The following is a 19,182-nucleotide window of genomic DNA, read 5'->3' on the forward strand; positions in this document are numbered from 1 at the left end:
GAAATAGATGTAGCCAAATTCAGGATCAAGGAAAGATGGTAGATATACAGAGCGAGAGAAACATCAAGAGGTGGTTTCTCTCCTCTGCAGGACCCACGGCCTGATGGCTATGATGATGGCCAACATGCCTGAAGGGAGGCATGCACACACTTGCAGCCCAACTCAGGAGAAAAATGTCAAAGGTTTGCACTGTTACCGTAACAGGGCAGGGGGAGCTGTGCATGATTTGAGTTCCCTTTACATTTAGAACATTGCATAGATTAAATTCAATTTTTTGTGTGTGCATTACCTGAAACAGAAAGCCAAGACCTGTCTTTCCCATTTGTATTTCTAGCTCTGTGACACTTACCACAATCAAGAAGCTGTCGTAATTCCGCCAGGTTGCTGGAGCTCTGTGTTCTGTATAGAGTTGAACATTCCAGACCTAGGACACAAAACAGACCACAGACTATGTATGCAAAACACAGCTCTCTGAAGAACCTGTGAGCCTGCTGCCAGAGACATTCCAGTTTCCATCCAGTATCTGTTCTAGATGCGTACCAAATATTCTTGGAAGTCAACTCCTACTATTAATCTTATCTGGCATGTCGATAATTTTGGCAAAACCATCTGGCCTCTAAGAAGAAAGTTAATCATATTTATTATATTATGAAGAATTTAATAGTTTCCATATGGAAACTACACGTTAATCTAGAGTTAGAAATTATAGACCAAGACATTTTCCCCAGTACTTAGCCCTAAACAGTTTTGAGTGTCCAGCAGAGTATCTGGACATAGCTGGTAGCAGGAAATTTACTTAATGAATGCCCAAGAGACAAATAATAACAGCCATGAAATAAGGGTGAACTGATGCCCTCTGGCAGTCCGGTTACCTTTCTTTTCAATGGCTTCCACGAGCTTGATAAGAAGAGGCGGGGCAACGTCAGGAGGGGCAAACTGCTCTGCAAGATCCGGGAGAGTCAAAGCTGCAAACAACAAAATCCCACCATTGTATTTAATTTGGATAGTTGAATGCATTAGACCACAATGAAGGACGTACAAAATAATTTAATTACATCTGATCTTAGCAAACCCAGGCCCGAGCAAGAAGAACCCCTGCTCTGGGCTTTTGCACTGTCCAGGCCAAAGTGATATGCCCACTGCTTCTCACCTAGAGTTTGCTCAGAGTAATGCCCCAGAATTTCCTGCTAAATAGCCTCTTATGGCCTTTCCCCCAGGTCCACCCTCCCCAGGGCAAACCCCCCTGTCTAGGTACACCCCTGGGCCCCAAAGTTGAGGGGAGTGGCAGGATGGATGGGAGTTTGGATGTGCAGGGAGAAGCCAGGGATGAACCAGGATCCAGCTCTCCGCATAATACCACACTCTAGGGCAGAACTCTCAGGAGTCCAAGAATCTGAATTCAGATCTCTCCTCCTGGTTATTAGGAAGAAATAACTGCCCAGAAAGGATGGGACAGATTTTATTGAACAGATAATAAAATTTTATTGGACAGATTTTATTGATTTTTTTGTTATAAATCATGTTGACATGATTTATAACAAAAATATTTAGGCACAGGTTACTTGGGCCTCTTTTTTGCATTCTTGCCCCCAAGCCTCACAAATGCCAAGTATGGGCTGAGTCTCAGATCCAGAAGCCAATATGAATGAATACTGCCCAGTTGATATCAAATTAAATTTCTGTGTAACTTTGTCAAAGCCTTTGTTTATATATTTTTTGGTCAGTTAGTAGTTTTTAAAATGTGGTGTTTTCATAAACTTTTTCCGTGTGTTTTAACCATTTGTAATGATACCAAAAAATCTAACTGGATGACACTCATAAATAACATTCTTCAACATTACATTGATAATCTTATTCTCAGTCCAAAAAAAAAACCATTGTTAGCAAAAAAATTCTCAAATTATGCCAGAAGAGGGAGCTAAATATATTCATCTTAAATTTGTGAAACTGCAAAATAAAGGTAAATTAAAGTCATTATGAAAATATACGTACAACCTGTTTATTAGCCTCATCACTTGCAATCTTTTCTAGGAACAATTTATATAATCTGAGAAAGACTAAATATTTGCGGTTTTGTTTCTGTGAGATTTTACCAGTATAGCTCTTTATTATAAACCATATACCATGGTAAACAAATTTCTTTTTTTTTTTTTTTTTTTTTGAGACAGGGTCTCGCTCTGTCACCCAGGCTAGAGTGTAGCAGCATGATCATGGCTCACTGCAGCCTCAACTTCCTGGGTTCATGTGATCCTCCCATCCCAGCCTCCAGAGTAGCTGCGACTACAGTGTACAGCACCACTCCCAGCTAATTTTTTGTATATTTTTAGTAGAGATGGGGTTTTGTCATATTACCCAGGCTGGTCTCGAACTCCTGCACTCAAGCAATCTGCCCACCTCAATCTCTCAAAAAGCTAGGATTACAGGTGTGGGCCACTGCACCTGACCAACAAATTTTTAATTAAGCCTGTATTTCAAGTACTAAAAGTCAACATAGAACACATTCATGCTACCAAAGTAGTGTTACTAAATTTTGATCTCAGAGAATGAAGTATGATTAAGTCGTTTTGCAAAAACACTCAGACTGCAGTATGCAATGTGCAGTACATAGACTGACACATGATCTTTCCACCTAATTCTATTTAGCATTGCAACTATCCAGGATAAAAAGAAAAGAGCTACATTATGAAGGAAAATCCTATAGCAGCACTGTCTATTAGAGCTTTCTGTGATGATGGAAATGTTCTACAGCTGTGCCCTCCAATAAAGCAATGCCTAGCCATGGTGGCTATTGAGTAAAATGCAGCCATTCCAACTGAAGAACTGAATTTTTTATTTTAACTGATGTAAATGGAAACAACCATATGTGGCTAGTGCCCACGGTATTAGAGAGTATAGTCTTATCTGCCTGCACAAGGGCAAATTTTGTCAATGGCAGATGAAAGATTCCCGAGTCAGCTTTGTGTTAAAGACCCCACTCTAAAGCTATCCCTGAAGACAAGGCATCTTAACATAGAGCTAATCAATATTTGAACTCAAAGCCCTGCAATGGTTACCACTCGATTTCTTGAGTGACTTTGTCCTACTGCAACATCACTGTAACACATCTTAGGTTTCATAAAGGCACGAACGACCAGCCATTAACTTTCCAGTCACTGTGCAGAGGGCTGGGTGGGAACTTCACCATTCTCCAGTGTCTCCCACACCTGCCAGAGCTAAGCACCACCTGGAGAACGTGCTAGAAATACTGATTCCCAGGTACCACCCTAAATCTTCAGAATCAGAACATCCAGGAATGGGCTAGTAATCTGTTTGGGGTTAGAAATAAGCTTTAGGACATACTCTTTTGATAAGAAAATTCGTGTGGGTGATCCTATGAAAAAGTTCAGCAATGATCTCTCTCAAATCTCTGTATGTTAAAATGTAAATATATCTGAAAAGCACTTAAAATACAAATGTCTTAAAGATTTCATAGTCTAATTAAAATCATTATAAAATTTTAAAAGAAATATTATAAAATGAAAGGGCACACCATTTCATTTCCTCTGATAAATTATAAACCACTTCCCTTTGCCTTAATATCAACTCACAAAAGTATCCTCTCTCACAAACACCTTCTACACTGAACACAATGAAATATCATCCTATCAGCATATATAATTGAAGGGAAATATACAGGTAGAGAAATGATGTAGAAAAGTGTTATTAAGATCCATCATTGTGTCATTCCTTAGGCCTCTCAAACTAACAAGACTTAGCACACCCCAGATCTCAAAAAGCTAAAGATCAAATAGTAAATACATATCCATGCAACTCTCATGCAACCAACATGCCAATTCCTCTTCCCCTTTTCTCATAAATTACACAGGCATTTTTTTTAATTAAAAAAAAACTTGAATGTTGGCTCTGAAAATAGAATTACTTAATAAAGGTTTGTCTCAATCCAGTCTTATCAACACAATCATTTCTGCAGGCAAATATGAAAGTTAAATTAAATGATAATTAAAGATTTCATCTAATTGTGATTGAAATATGCATCCAAAAGTTGTTATATTGCTGGGCTGGCAAATGCTCATACAGAAGGGTTTCCAGCTCTCTCTTTCTTCATTAAGCTTGAAAAAAATTTTTAAAAAAGCAAAACCTCCTTGCTTTCCTTTGTCTTTTCAATGTTTTTTTTGGCAAAAAGTGTTAATTTACCTGCAGTATCCTGCGCTACAAAACATTGTATGTTTTATGCATTACTCATTCAGGTGTTGGACGAAGTTTCTGAAAAGCACCGTGCTACACCAAGTCAGGTGTCTGTGAGAACACTGGAACTTTTCTCAAAATGCACACCAGACTGCTTTAAAAAGAAAAAAAAAATACACATAGGTACTAGGAAGTATAAATACTCTTTTTGTAATGTATTGAGTGACTCCCCACTGAATTTTTAATATTGAAAAAAGCTTTATCGCTCAAATGTATGAATCATCATAGCTGGTCAGGATTTTGCAACTGGAGTTTGAAAATAGTAAATTTTACAAGGAAGTTTTTTTAAAATAGCAATTCAAAGATTTTCTATTCCTTAGGACAAAATGTCTGTGAGTCAATCCATTTCCTCTTTAAAATATTTAGACTTGGGGAATGTGAAAGTTCTATCCAAAAAGCTTTAAAATTTATATCATCTACTTCCAACAATAGGATCAATTGCCACTGAAAGTCTAAAAAGCATTTTAAAACAAAATATTAATTTTTATGACAATCCTAAAATCAACTATGCCTTTAATTTTACTAAATACACAAGGTCAAGAATCACTTTTCCATTAGATTCAATTTTAAGAAATTCCAACAGGAAATGACAACTGCTAGGAATTATCAAATTTGGCAAGTTGTTCTTTGAAAAGTCCACGATAAAGCACCACGTTACAAAGTTTGATGAACCAAAAAAATAATAGGACTAAGAACAAAAAGATGCAAATATTATCAATTATATGGGAGGGGTTGTATGGAACAAACACAGATTAACAGAGCACCATCCTCCAACAGTTTACATATAAATTCTCACTACAGTTCAGCTTTTGATTTTTATACCTGAATAAGTAATGGGTTTTGGTTGTGAAGCTTGCTGTAGCACAGTGTATAAGTCTGGAGAACCAACTCCACTCTTCAGAATCAGGGCAAATTTGTTGATTCCTTTACTACAACCCAATCCCAGTTTTTCACTAGCTGAATCATTTTTCATTGAGAAATCAATATTGCTTAGAAAGAAAAGGATAAATATCAGCAGAAATGTTTAAAAGTAGTGAATCCAAGACATGCATTATTTCAAAAGAAAGTAGGATTCAGCCTTCAATGTTGACCAGAACACCGATGAACTAGGTGTTCCAGGTTGCAGGAAGAATATTTGATGACACATCCGATGCTGCATTTTCCACTAGTTCTGGTTTTCCCCCTTTGCCCTGGTGACAGCCAATCACACGGAATAGAAAAAGAGCCTTCTCTCCAAACTTCAGCCCTTCCCAAACCACTGACATGGACAGGCCTCGACAGTCCTTGGGCAGCAGCAGTGTGTGGGAGACAGTGGCATTCTTTGCATTAAGTGGTGCCAACACCGTTATGAAGTGCAAAATGAAACCAGCACACAGCTGCACCTTCGGGAGGCATTCTCCATAAAAAAAGATATTTTCAAGTTAGTGCCTGGCAGGGCCGAGTGGAAAGTTTAAGCTGAAACACTGGGACTCCAGAGGCTGCCCAAGCCAAATATATTTCATTACTGATGGAAGCAGTTTGGAAGTGTGTGAAAAACTGCCACTTACCTCTAAAAATGTAATACAAAGAAAAAAAAGTGTATATGCAAAGTGTGGATCAATATTATATCAAGATGTTAGTCTGTCTGCTAACTGCTACTGAGTCAAAGCTATTTCTGTCTGAATCTCTCTTAGGACTTCAAGTGAAAAATGTATATTCTGGTGGGCAAATCTAATCCCAATTCTTTTCTTCAATAAACCTTTTAAGCATATTCATACTTTATGCTTGTAATGATTAACATCCTGAACTTTAAACTTATTAAGCTTTATGGGTGACACTACAACAAATGATGACCTATGCTCTTTAAGCAAAAACAAAGCAAAAAATCCAGCGACAAGTTCCTTAATTTTGGGACACATCTGTTTAATCAGCAGTAAAAAAGTGATTAGAAGCAGAGCTTTAAAGCCAAAGAGGCTTAGGTTTTAATCCTTGCTTTGCCACGTACTGAATTCAGCAATCTTGGGTGAGTTAATTAACTGGAATCCCATTTATTCATCTGTAAAATGGGAATACTTATGTGCAATAATAAGGATTAAATGAATAATATATATATATATAAACATGACAAGCCTCGTGCCCAGTATGTAGAAAGCACAAACTAATAGGTAGCTATTATTGTTAGAATTAGTCATGTAATCTTTATTATTGTTTAGATTATGGAAATCCACCGATTGCGACTGCAGGTTTTAAGACCAGAAATTATCATACTTAGACTCTTCTCAATACTCTTCTAAGGAAGTAAGCTGGAAGCATATTTGGTAAACACTTGCATTTTGCCTTTGTATATATACATAATACTCAAAATCCTCAGAAGTCAAAACCAAAATATTTTCAATTTATCACACTTTTCCCCAAAAGGACCACAATACTAATATATTTGAGTCACTAGATTTCTTCACATTCAGAATACTGAACACTGAACACTGAATGTGAAGAAAAAATGAAGTTGGAACGACTGTGTACTAAATTATATTGAGCGTGGTGGAAACAAGAACTTTTCTTTTTTGGAGGAAGAAGGAGAAAAAAAGTATGGGCAACTGAAAATGAGAGTACAGAGTAGATGTGGAAATAAATCTTCAGCCATAACTATACTATTTTCAGAGATAACTAGCAGGAGGGAATTAAAAGAGTTGCCAACAGATTTAAACTAGAAGTTTGCAAATCTCCTCAGATACCCTAATTAGTCTTTAATATCGTTAAGTTTATCTTCTCCCATTTATTTCTCCTGCCGCACAGCTAAAAACAAATGAAAGGGATTTGAGATCCTCTGTCCATTCGTTTTATTTCTAGACAACAGACTGGTATAGAAAACAAACAGTAGGCAAAGATCTTATTAAACATAAGCAGACCTAACAGCTTTGTTTCTGATGGCCTCAGCTAAAGCCTCAGAGTTAAGAGGTAACTGAAATGCAAGATTACATTTAATCTTTGACAGGCTAGCCTAATTAATTGTGATCCTTATCACTTAAATTGGAGTTTGATTCTAAGATTACAATTTACAGTGTGTAGCAAATTAAAATGCTAGGCAGGATATAAATGGGGAAGAAGGGGCTTCCTCCTCTCCTCACCAGAAAAATAATTTATACTTGAGTCCATAGGATTTTTGAAGCCAATGATTTATAAGGAAAGTTGGTCTTTCGGTGTGCTAAGAAACATTTCATACGATGTGTGAGCCAGAAGCCCCAAAAAAGAAAAAAGACAAATCATAGGCCATACCACGCAATGGGCGGTAGGCTGTTTTGCTGAATGAATGATTAGTACTGAACATCCACTAGGAGCCACATTCCCACAGTAAGTATTTTACAAAAATATTTTCATTTATTTTTCATAGCAGTTCAAAGGTATATAGTCTCTATTATCCCCAATTTAAAGGCAAGGAAACTATTTGGCCAATGTCGCAAAGTTCTTAAGTAGTGCCTATGTATTTAGTTTGGGCTTGTCTTCCCTGCGCCAGAGTATACAAGTGCCAGTCAAGGAAAGAAACTTAGAGTAAGTTTCCCAACACTTCCCGCAAGCCTCCCTTCTTTAAAAGGTATCTGCAATAAGGGTATTACGAAACACACAGATATCTGATGGTCAACCCCACAAGGGAATAACCTTAATTCTTTCTGATTATGTTCAAGTTAAATGATCTTGATAATAGCAGTTTCTGTACTTCCTCCCCAAATAACAAGTTAATATATTCTCTCTCGTTATGAACTACTTTGAAATGCAGATAATTAACACTGTAAATGGAAAAGCAATAGGAGCCCCTATTAATAACCAGAGAAAGGCAGGGGCATTCCAGATGAACCACACTATCTCTGGCTGAGGGCAAACTTGTGGAGACACTTCTCTCCTACTTACATGTGTTGATAAATTTCAGAGTCAAACTTATACAATGTCATGTTAGAAATGCTTAAAAATAATAAAGCAGAGTCTTAAAATGTAACTTGAGAAGCTGCGATGTCACAAGCAATTGAAAGATCCCCTGATTAGTATTAGGACAGGGCAGGGGATGGAGAGGAACTGGACAGAAAGATGCTACTGGCAGACTAGAGACCAGAAAGAAGCTTTGGATACAGGCTGGGACCTCACTGACAGTGCAGAAGCAGACCACTGGCTGACCAAGGAGAAAGTGAGTGGGGAGAGAGAGAGGAACTGCCAAAAAGGCAAGTTTGTCCAGCCAGACCGAACAAGCACTCTTAAGAAAGCCTGGATGGAAATGAGGAGAAAAAAGCAAGCACCAGATTCCTTTCAAATAACTACAGAGAGTAGGGGTTTTTTTCTCTGACATTTTTAAATATCCTGAAAAGTTGAAAGAATTGCTTAGTGAACGCCCACATTATCTTTCACCTAGATTCTACGATTAACATTTTATCATATTGGCTTTATTTACATGTTTATCTGCCAGCACATCTTTTTTTTTAAAAGATGCATTTTAGGCCGGGTGCGGTGGCTCAAGCCTGTAATCCCAGCACTTTGGGAGGCCGAGACGGGCGGATCACAAGGTCAGGAGATCGAGACCATCCTGGTTAACCCAGTGAAACCCCGTCTCTACTAAACAATACAAAAAATTAGCCGGGTGCAGTGGCGGGCGCCTGTAGTCCCAGCTACTCGGGAGGCTGAGGCAGGAGAATGGTGTAAACCCGGGAGGCGGAGCTTGCAGTGAGCTGAGATCCGGCCACTGCACTCCAGCAAGACTCCGTCTCCAAAAAAAAAAAAAAGATGCATTTTAAAGTCAGATGCAAAGTCAGCCGCTACAGACTGAATTGTGTCCCTTCCCCCCAGATTCACGTTGATGCCCTGACCCTCAATGTGATAGTATTTGGAGACAGGGCCTTTGGGAGGCAGCTGAGTTTAGAGGAAGTCCTGAGGGCAAGTGTTCTCACGATGGGATTAGTGCCTTTATAAGCAGCAGCACCGGAGACCTTTCTTCCCACCCTTCCCATGTGAGATCACAGTGACAAGGCAGCAGCCTGGAGGCTAGGGAGAGGGCCCTCACCAGAACCCAACCACACTGGCACCCTCTGAGAAATAGATTTCTAAATGTCTATGGTGGTACAGACATAAACACCAGTCTGTGGTGTTTTGTTACGGTAACCCTGACCTAACACATCAGTACACGTTACACCCAAAGAAAGGAATGGAACCCTGTTTAGAAAATGTCAATGTCAAACACAAATTCTGTAAGTGTTTAGTAAATACCCTCTATGTGTCAGAATATTAACAAGAGCAGTGGTTTGAGGCAGTGGTTTCCCAAATTTAATGTACATATTAACAGCCTGATTCAGGTCGGGGTGGGGTCTGGGATTCTGCGTTTCCAGCAGGCTCCCAGGTGATGCCCACACTGTCAGTCCTCGCACCACAACCACACTCTGAGTAGCAAGGATTGAGGCTGACGCCACCTGCCACAAAGAGGAAATCCAGACCACTGTGGGAGACAGAATCCCAATGATTGACCTTCTTACTGATAACTTGTTGCCTACATGCCTGAATTTTACAGGCTGATCTTACACCAGACCCCAGTTGATGCTTATGGACTGGAGGGTCTAGCTATCATATCAAATTCGGTCTGATATCACAACGAATTAGGTATCAAAAGAGAGACTAGCAGCCGGGAGCTCTGCTGCCCTGTGCATTGTGTACGGATGAGAGGGGAGGCATTATGTAAGCCACAACTTGCCCAAGGTCCCACAGGAAGTTCCAGCCGAGGACCGAGGCCTCCTGATGCCCAGGCCAGAGCCTTTCCCACCTCACCACATTCAAGAGGACTTTGCTCTTTGTATTTCCTGTGGGGTGGGAGGAGTTAGGGAGGGACAGAAAATGTTAGGCTGATGACAAATTACTACTACTGATGGTAACTCCCATGTAGTGAACACTTCGTGTAAGAAACTCTGCTCAGCGTTTTATCTCATTGAATCTGTACAACGCTTGAAGGAATTATCATTGTCCCCATTTTACAGGTGAGAAAACTGAGATTAAGAAAAGTTAAACAAGTTGCCTAAAGTCATACCAGTAGTAAGAAATAAAGCTAGGATTTTAAAGAACAGATGGGACTTCAAAGCCAATTGTAACCCCTCTGTGAATCTAGGTTGCCTTTTTAGGCAGACACGCTGCGTGACGCCATATGTGAGGTTAAAAAATCTTTACATGACACTGATGGACAAGCACTTGGCGACAGTTGCAACCCTTAGTGACAAGAGGTGCGTTTTTCAACTTGAGCTTGGACTGGAAGGCCAGCTTCTCACCATCACCTCTGCTTTATCAGTATTGAAGCCTTGCCAGCCCACTCAGCCAGGCTAAATATTTTCAAGACAGCATTTATTAAATATTTTCTCATAAAGCTAAACAAAGCACATTCTTCCCCAAGGATGTAATGGGTTTTATACAGCTAAATATAGCTAGCTAACTTATCACTTTTAGCAAGGTACAAAAGACTCTTCTAGTTAATCATCAGGTGGACAGAGGGCCCCGCAAATAACTTTTTTAAAATACATATTTTGTAATATATATTTGCAAGCACCCCCAAAATGAAATCTTAGTAAAATATGCTTAACAAATATATGAAGGGAGTTGAAGCACCCATGATCAAAAAGGGAGAGAAAGGGAAAGCAATGACCTGCATGTGGAATTGCGAAGAAAAATAAAGGCAAGAAAGGTAAGAGGCCTGGAAACATTGTACAGAAAATTCCCTATCAGCTGGTGCAGAAGAAATGCATACAATAATATTTATTCAGCCTTCATTTTAAAAGTTTGAAAAGATCACTGATATAAGACTATATATATTAAAAAGTAACAATTTTGAGATAAAAAAGTAAACACAATCCTTAATTGTGTAAGGAATCAGAGTTTAATAAAATGAAGCAATATACTTTCACTACCTCAGACAAAAACAGACCGTGATCAGCAGTGAAATGAACAAGAGGCTATTCACCTCTCTGCTAAAGAAATTAACGGGCTGCTTCTGGTTATGGTTTTAGAATTATAACTTGAGATGGGTCAATTTGGGCAGATGTTGGACCCTATCACTACATTCTCAAAAAAGCTCAGGGTAATAAATAGTACTACGGTTACTTGTGCCAAACCAAAGCACTTAAAAAAAAAAAAACATACAAAACTGATATACAGAAGACCCTGTAGATATAGTAGAACAAAAATATAGAATATATATATAGAGAGAGATTATAGAAAGAAGCCTAGTCATGTTCTCAAAAAGATTCTCAGAAATAAGCCAACAGATACAGAGAGGTGATATTTGAGTAGTGAGTGAATTCTAATAATTGCTCAAGAGTCAGCAGGGAGAAAGTTATGTCAATATAGACTAGAGCTAACTGGTGAAAGGGGTAAACTAAAAGCTTCACTCAGAGAGGGAACTATTCAATCGGTCATTTTAATTAACACTTTAGATTCCTGATGGAAATACAATGTTAACAATCTGTAGATTGAACACAGCAAAATGTTGGCTTCCTATAATGAAAATCCGTACAATGTTGTTAATGAAAAAGTAGCAGTGACTCAGGCTGGTGGACGGCCCAGAGGTGAAAGCAATCATTTATCACTGCGGGGTATTCCTTTCTGCATTATCATCTCAGAGTCGCCTCTTCCTTAACAACCATAACAACCTATGCTCCACTTCTCTGTTGCGCCATTTCTGTCTTCAGCTGAAAGGGAAGTGATAGGGCCTGAACCACAGGAGGGAGTTTGTACATTTTGTTCTATTAGATTAGGCCTCAGTAACTTTATGAATTATAAGCTGTCAACTACTTTTTCATCTGCTATAGAATATGCTTCTTAGAAATTGTGGCTATAAATAAAACAACAGATGTTCTTTGTTGGCTCTAATAGGAGCTTGAGTAATTTTTTTAAAAGGGCTAGAAGTTAAGCAAATTATCTAAAAGGCTGTTTCAGGTTTCCCCTTGTTGGCCATCTTTTATGTTAGCCTTCTGAAGACATTCATTTTAGCCCATAAATTACTTTTTGGGGCCATTTAATGTAACCTACTGGAAAAACTAGAAAGGGGTTTTCAATACAATTGCTTTCTTTCTGTGATTTTTTTTTTTAAGAGTATTGATTAAATCCCCTACCTATTTATGATTGTCACTATATCATATAAAAAGCAATTGAAAAGGCACTGTGCTAGTAGAAAAAAATTAGACAATGGATGAGGCCATATGTTCCAGATTTTTCTGCCAACAACATGTTGGTAACTTTGGGCAAAACATTTAATGTCTCTGGGCCTCACTGTCATAACAGTGAAGTGGTAGAGGTTTAACTAGATGTTCTAAAATCATTTATAGTTCTTAAATTCTGTGTTTTAGAGAAAATGTCAAGGAGATCACATGTCCTAACATAAAATTACTAAATTTACATTTAATCACAAATTACTTAAAAAATAATTCTATATTATCTTTAGCCACTATGTGTTGAAAATCTGGAAGAAATCACAGGCATCTGGAGAATGACTGGAGTTGGCACCAAGCAAAAATTACTTCAAATATGGAGGGAAGGAAGTTAAATAAATGGGAGAATGGCAACATTTAATTATACTTCACTGGGCTACACTAACTTATAATTTCTAACCCAGGGGATAGGTGGTTTAAAATAGTGTTTTGGTATAAATTTTCACTTTGCCAGAATGAACAGTAAAATTCAAAATGATGAAAACATTTCTGTGACTTCTGTATGTGGATCTAACAAAAGACAACCAATTCCATGTTCTTAAATGTATTCCAAAGTTACAGCAGCTATAAATCAGAGAATGTAACTTGGCTTCTATAAATCATGGGGTTGCGGGGAGGAGGAGATCATGAAACTGAGAGCAACATGAAGAGAGAGAGGTGAACTGTCACTGCCCTAGTCATTTAGGTTATTTCCTTGAGTCATGATAACAGCCTTGTGAAATACATCAACCTCATTTTGTATGTGGGAAAGAGACTCAGAGGTTTGGTGACTACACCAAGATCACTTAACTAGTGTTTGGCAGAGCAGATATTATAACCCCTGTCTGGCTGTATCCAAGGGCCCTTCTCTTTCCACTTCATCTTTGATTTTTTTTTTTTTCTCCTCTTCTCCCTCTTTGAGTTTCAGCATTAAATTGCTAATAAATGCAATTCATTTGGACAGTTTGAGATTTTTAACCAAGGCATGCACAGCACTGCTGAGCTCTAAGAGATGATGGGAGGGGAGAGTCCATGCAAAATTAGCTCATGATCTACACAGTGAGTACAAATGTCAGGGATAAAACAGATAAAGGGGCTTAATTAGAAGTCATGAAACTTAGAGGAAACAGCTCCATTTCCAAAACCTCTGTGGGTTTATCCATTCCCCTCTGAGAGTCATTTAATTCTTTGGAAAAGAATACATTCTCAAAAATGTGGTATTTCTGATTACACAAGATCAGAAATAATACACTAAAAACTGCCCTTAGAATCTGAGGCTCTCATTACCAAGAAGCCAATAATAATCATGGCCAACATACACAACATACTTAGTATGTATCAGGCTCTATGCTAAATTGCTTTACTAAAATTATCTCAGAAAATATAATCTTTCACAACGTTATAAGAAAGGTTCTATCATCATTTTCATTGTACAGAGAAGAAAAACAGGCTCAGAAGTGATTTGTCCAGGCTCACACAGCTGTACTAGTCAGCACCAGGATTTAACTGATAAGAGATGACCTGGTTTAGAGGACATAAAGGCAGCTCCCTTCCAAGAGATCCTTATGTACTGAATGTCATCCCATGAGGTCCCATAGGGCATATCGTTTCCTTACAAACTGTACCCCTTTTAGGGGGCAGCTCAGTGCACTAGTTTGGACATTAACTGCCAAAAGCCAGGCAACAAAGTTAGAAAAAGAGTTCCCTAGCCAAAAAGACCTGGAAAGCAGAGAGTTCAAGAATAGCCACTCTTTGATTCATTTCTCTACTTACTGTAATTTTCTTTTTCTAAGATATTCTATGGGATGTTTAGCGTATCTGGTCTATGTTTACCAAATGAGAACAGAACCCCTCCCCCTCATGGTGACAACCAAACTTCCTCACTCTTGAAAAATCACAGTAGGAGATAAAGTGTTTCCATAGTCATGCCTTCTAGCAACTTCATTTTGGAAGAAAAGGTGGAGAAACACAAAATAGTCAATGAGTAGAGTTTAGATAAGGAATTAAGGGGAAGAATGACTTTCAGTGCTCTGTAAATAGTGGGGTCTTGCTGTAAGCCACACATGTAATTTTACATTTTCTAGTAGCCACATCACAAGCAAAAACAACAGGTGAAATTTAATATCTTCTTTAGCCCCATATATCCAAAATATAATCATTTCAACATACGATCAATATAAAAATTATTCAGCAGATATGTTAGTCTTCATTTCTCTCTTGTTTTCCGCTCATAGCACATCTCAATTTATAGCAACCACCTTTCAGTGGCTCAGTGTGGCTTTGACATGTGGCTGGTGGCTCCTACACTGAACAGCATGGCTCTAGAGGATGGCCTTCAATTTTTCTTTAGTGTGAACTTGGTTACTTGAAGAATGTGTTAGCTTTGAATTCAAAGGTAAGTATAAAGAAAAAAAGTACCACATTCCTTAGATGCTAAGAGGGTCAAATAAGAGTTCTGTGTCGGCCGGGCGCGGTGGCTCAAGCCTGTAATTCCAGCACTTTGGGAGGCCGAGATGGGCGGATCACGAGGTCAGGAGATCAAGACCATCCTGGCTAACACGGTGAAACCCCATCTCTACTAAAAAATACAAAAAAAAAAAAACTAGCCGGGCAAGGTGGCGGGCGCCTGTAGTCCCAGCTACTCGGGAGGCTGAGGCAGGAGAATGGCGTAAACCCAGGAGGCGGAGCTTGCAGTAAGCCTGGGCCACAGAGCAAGACTCCTTCTCAAAAAAAAAAAAAAAAGAGTTCTGTGTCGTTTTACTGTTAGCATGTATTAGATAAAAACGGCTTAACTCTATTGGAAGGCATTTAGTCAAATTTGACAGGGGAGCTGGGGGCACTGATAGTGTTTGTTATATACTAAGAACCTGCTGGAATACTAGGAACTTGGCATCCTGGCGTTTGTCACCATGCAGGGTGTAGAGTCAGAACATCTTCAGAAATGGCGTGATTAATAACAGTTTCATCTGATGGCTCTCCATCTGCCACTGGCTTCCCTTAAAATAAGCATCAAAAGTATCTGTGCACCTCTCATTAGAGACAGTCTGCTGACTGCAGAAGACAGAAGGTTCCATGATCAGGGAAAGACTGGTATGGTTCAGCTATTAAGTCAGAAAACCGAAGGCCTGCTTAGGTTCACATCTTGACATTATAAGCTGCAATAATTTCATTTATAAAGTTAGTGGTCATTAACATGTCCGATACTGGCTACAAGACAAATGAAAAGAACTTAAAGAGGGCAGAGGTCGAAATATGTACGTAGTATTAGAGGCAGAGGCAGGCACCTTAAGGAGCTGCTTTTCTTCCTAAGATGGCTCAGAGATGTATATAACACAGGAGCCTCAAATTCAAAGTCTCCAATACATCCTTTTTCCAGAACATGTAGTTTAATGAATCCATCCCTATAGAACATGGAACCTATTTTTCAACTGTGTTGGTTACAATGTTAAGTGCATCCTGGGCTTCAAACTCCTGCTAAAAAGGTAGCATCCCAACGAGCTGTGGAGGAGGTTTTGAAGCAATTTAGCACCTCGTGCTGTCAGATGTTTTCTTACAACAGGTGCCCACAGTGCTTGCTCTAGTCCTAAAACCTGACTCTAAGTGCATAGACTGTGAAGTTTCACCCCAGCTCCTAATTGACTCTTCTAAGAAAAAATAGGCTTCGCAGCTCAAATATCTGCTTCCAGTTTGGATCCCCAAGAGAAAACTATGTCTTCTAAAAATTCAGGATGCTATTGTTTTCCCTAAGCAGCAAATGTGTTTTGGGTGTCAGAAACTGGAAGTGGCAAGCAGTTCCCAAACTCAGATTATATGATAACATTATAAATAGCTAAAAGGTACTGAATCAAAAATTATTATTCAGGAGAGGCAACAAGAAGAGAACAGAGAATTATAGGCAAGGGAGTTTCCTTTGGAAATGGTAGTTCCTGGGGAACAGAGGCTATCTACAGTGGATGTCTGAAAAAGGCAATGAGGAGAGGACAGGAAATTAATATTATAGACACGGAGTCTTCTTTGGAAATGACAGTTCCTGGATTTTAAAAGTGCTATATATAGTGAATGTTTGAAAATGTTAAACTTCTCTGCAAAAACTGTCTAACAAAGGAAGGAAAACATAACTTTCCAGCATAGGAGTAAAAGTATTAGCAGAACATAATAAATTCAAAGTGTAGTACAGCCCATCTCTCCCCACCCCAACTGGCTGTCACAAATACATTACTTCCCTGCAGGGCCTGTCTTTGCACAGCCAGCCAGCCAAAGGGGTAAAAAGAACAACATTAAATTATAATTACCAGCCCTTTGTTCATGGGTTACTCCTCCATGGCTATGTCTGCATTTCCACAGGATTTCTGGTAGACAAGATGGGGTGAAATGTGTGGGTAGGGGGAACTTCATGGCTCTTCCTCTGGATGGAGCAGCTATCAGCCACCTGTTCAGATTGCCTTGTGTTATGTATACTTTTACTTGCTCCTATAATTTAAAATGCTGAAGGGAAAAAAGCAGTAAGATTTTAGAGTCATCTGGGCTTGGCCGGGCCAGATAGCTCTTGCTTCTGTGGTGCTCCCACCTCAGACTGGACCATGAAAAGTCCTGGGATCCTGGTGGCGCATATCACAGTGATGGCTGAGTAGGCCCCATAAAGCACGTCTTCCCTCTCCCTGGAGTTGCCACACCCTGAGAAGCATGCCCTGTACCATAGAACAAGTACTAATGTACTGTGTCCCTGCCACTTGCCAGATAACCAAGTTAGCTACAACTGGCCAGGTGAATGTACTAACCTTCTTCAATAGGGCTAGGGCTAGGCCAAACTGAAAAATAGGAGGCTTGTCTTGAGCACCTGTTTTTTCTTTCCCAAACTTTTTTTTTTTTTTTTTTAACGCAGCTTGGCATTATTTTTCGTTCTCCATTATCTCACACTCTTGCTAATCACGCCTCCCAATCCATGAGACTGCATAGTGCCTTATGGTCTTCTCTAGTCTTGCGCCACTCAAAAGCTAGCCTCTTAGAGAAGAGTCTATTAAACTCAATCACACTGAAATGAAAAACCAAAAATGAAATGGAAAAATGACCAATGAAGCTTTATGTGTTATATTACAGAGATGTTGCTGATTTTAACAGGGCCTCAAGCCAAATTCTAATTGTAGAATTTCAGGCACAATCTTTCTTGAAAACATAGCTCTTCAGTACTTTGCTGTGAATAAATCACTGGAATAGGTCTAATTAAGATCATTAAAATGCTCCCCTCAATAGTGGATTTTGTTGTTTTTGCTGTTGTTTTTATTTTTTTGAGACAGGGTCTTGCTCTGTCACGCAGGCTGGAGTGCAGTGGTGAGATCATGGCTCACCGTTGCCTCGACTTCCTGTGCTCAAGTGATCCTCCCACCTCAACCTCCCAAGTAGGTGAGACTATAGGCACATGCCACCATACCCAGCTAATTTTTGTAGAGACAGAATTTCACCATGTTGTCCAGGCTGGTCTCAAACTCCTGAGCTCAAGCGATCTGCCCGCCTCAGCCTCCCAAAGTGCTGGGATTACAGGCATGAGCCGCTGTGCCCAGCATGAATAGTGGATTTTGCATAGCTGAGACTAGATGGTCATTCTGAATACCCATGCATGCATACTGTTGGTGCTTCAACAACAATCAACTTCGTAAGGTAACAGAAAAGAAGTATAGCAATAATACCTTGAATTTATGTGGCACTTTAAAAAATTACAAAATGTTGCTGGGCGCGGTAGCTCACGCCTGTAATCCCAGCACTTTGGGAGGCCAAGGTGGGTGGATCATGAGGTCAGGAGATTGAGACCATACTGGCTAACACGGTGAAACCCCGTCTCTACTAAAAATACAAAAAGAGGCCGGGCGCGGTGGCTCAAGCCTGTAATCCCAGCACTTTGGGAGGCCGAGACGAGAGGATCACGAGGTCAGGAGATCGAGACCATCCTGGCTAACATGGTGAAACCCCGTCTCTACTAAAAATACAAAAAAAATCTGGCCGGGCGAGGTGGCGGGCGCCTGTAGTCCCAACTACTTGGGAGGCTGAGGCAGGAGAATGGCGTAAACCCGGGAGGCGGAGCTTGCAGTGAGCTGAGATCCGGCCACTGCACTCCAGCCTGGGCGACAGAGCTAGACTCCGTCTCAAAATAAATAAATAAATAAATAATTACAAAATGTTTTTATACTTTTCTCTGATACTCAAAGAGAAAAGCAGAGTGGGGTGGTCAGAATGGAGAAAGACCCAGATTAATAACCATGTTCAGGCTGTTTTCATTAAAGAACATACAAACATCTAGTTTAAGGAATCAAGGTTGCTTTGAACTATGCACTATCTTGAATAAACAGATACTTGGTGTTAAAGATTTTTGTGAACACGCCCCTATGAATTCAGCATCCCACTCCTTTCAACCAGGTGCTTCAGTAGAAAGAATAAAACCACACCACAAAGGCAGTCAGTTACCAAGCCTGCAAGGCCCATGGCTCTGTGGTTTTTGAAGATATTATCAGCATTTTAATGTGAACTGTCTTGCAGACCCAAAGCCCCAAATAATCACCACTTTTTGGGAGTTTGTAATTTTCCAAATGACAACAAGAGCATTTATGACTCTGTACATTAGAATCTGTTGATTACAAGAGCTATTAATGACAAGAGAATTCCAGTGCTATAGGGAGCAGCTTTTTCACACTGACAGCCAGTATGTTTCACTTTCGCCATCTGATTTCCTTCCAAGTTAGAAAAAACAGTGGAGACAATGAAATAG

General features: G+C 39.5%; 1 protein-coding gene across 1 annotated transcript in view; it reads right to left on the reverse strand.

The window, feature by feature from the left end:
* The window catches only part of PIK3R1 (phosphoinositide-3-kinase regulatory subunit 1), a 70,991-nt gene that overhangs the window by 23,175 nt on the left and 28,634 nt on the right, over nucleotides 1-19,182 (reverse strand). The window contains exons 2-3 of the mRNA XM_007974383.3: nucleotides 873-965; nucleotides 350-424 (exon numbers count right to left, since the gene is read on the reverse strand). Of these exons, the coding sequence (XP_007972574.3) occupies nucleotides 350-424; nucleotides 873-965 (168 nt within the window). The remainder of the gene's footprint in view (nucleotides 1-349; nucleotides 425-872; nucleotides 966-19,182) is intronic.

The sequence above is a fragment of the Chlorocebus sabaeus genome, chromosome 4 (genome assembly GCF_047675955.1).
Source record: "Chlorocebus sabaeus isolate Y175 chromosome 4, mChlSab1.0.hap1, whole genome shotgun sequence".
Lineage (NCBI taxonomy): Eukaryota > Metazoa > Chordata > Mammalia > Primates > Cercopithecidae > Chlorocebus > Chlorocebus sabaeus.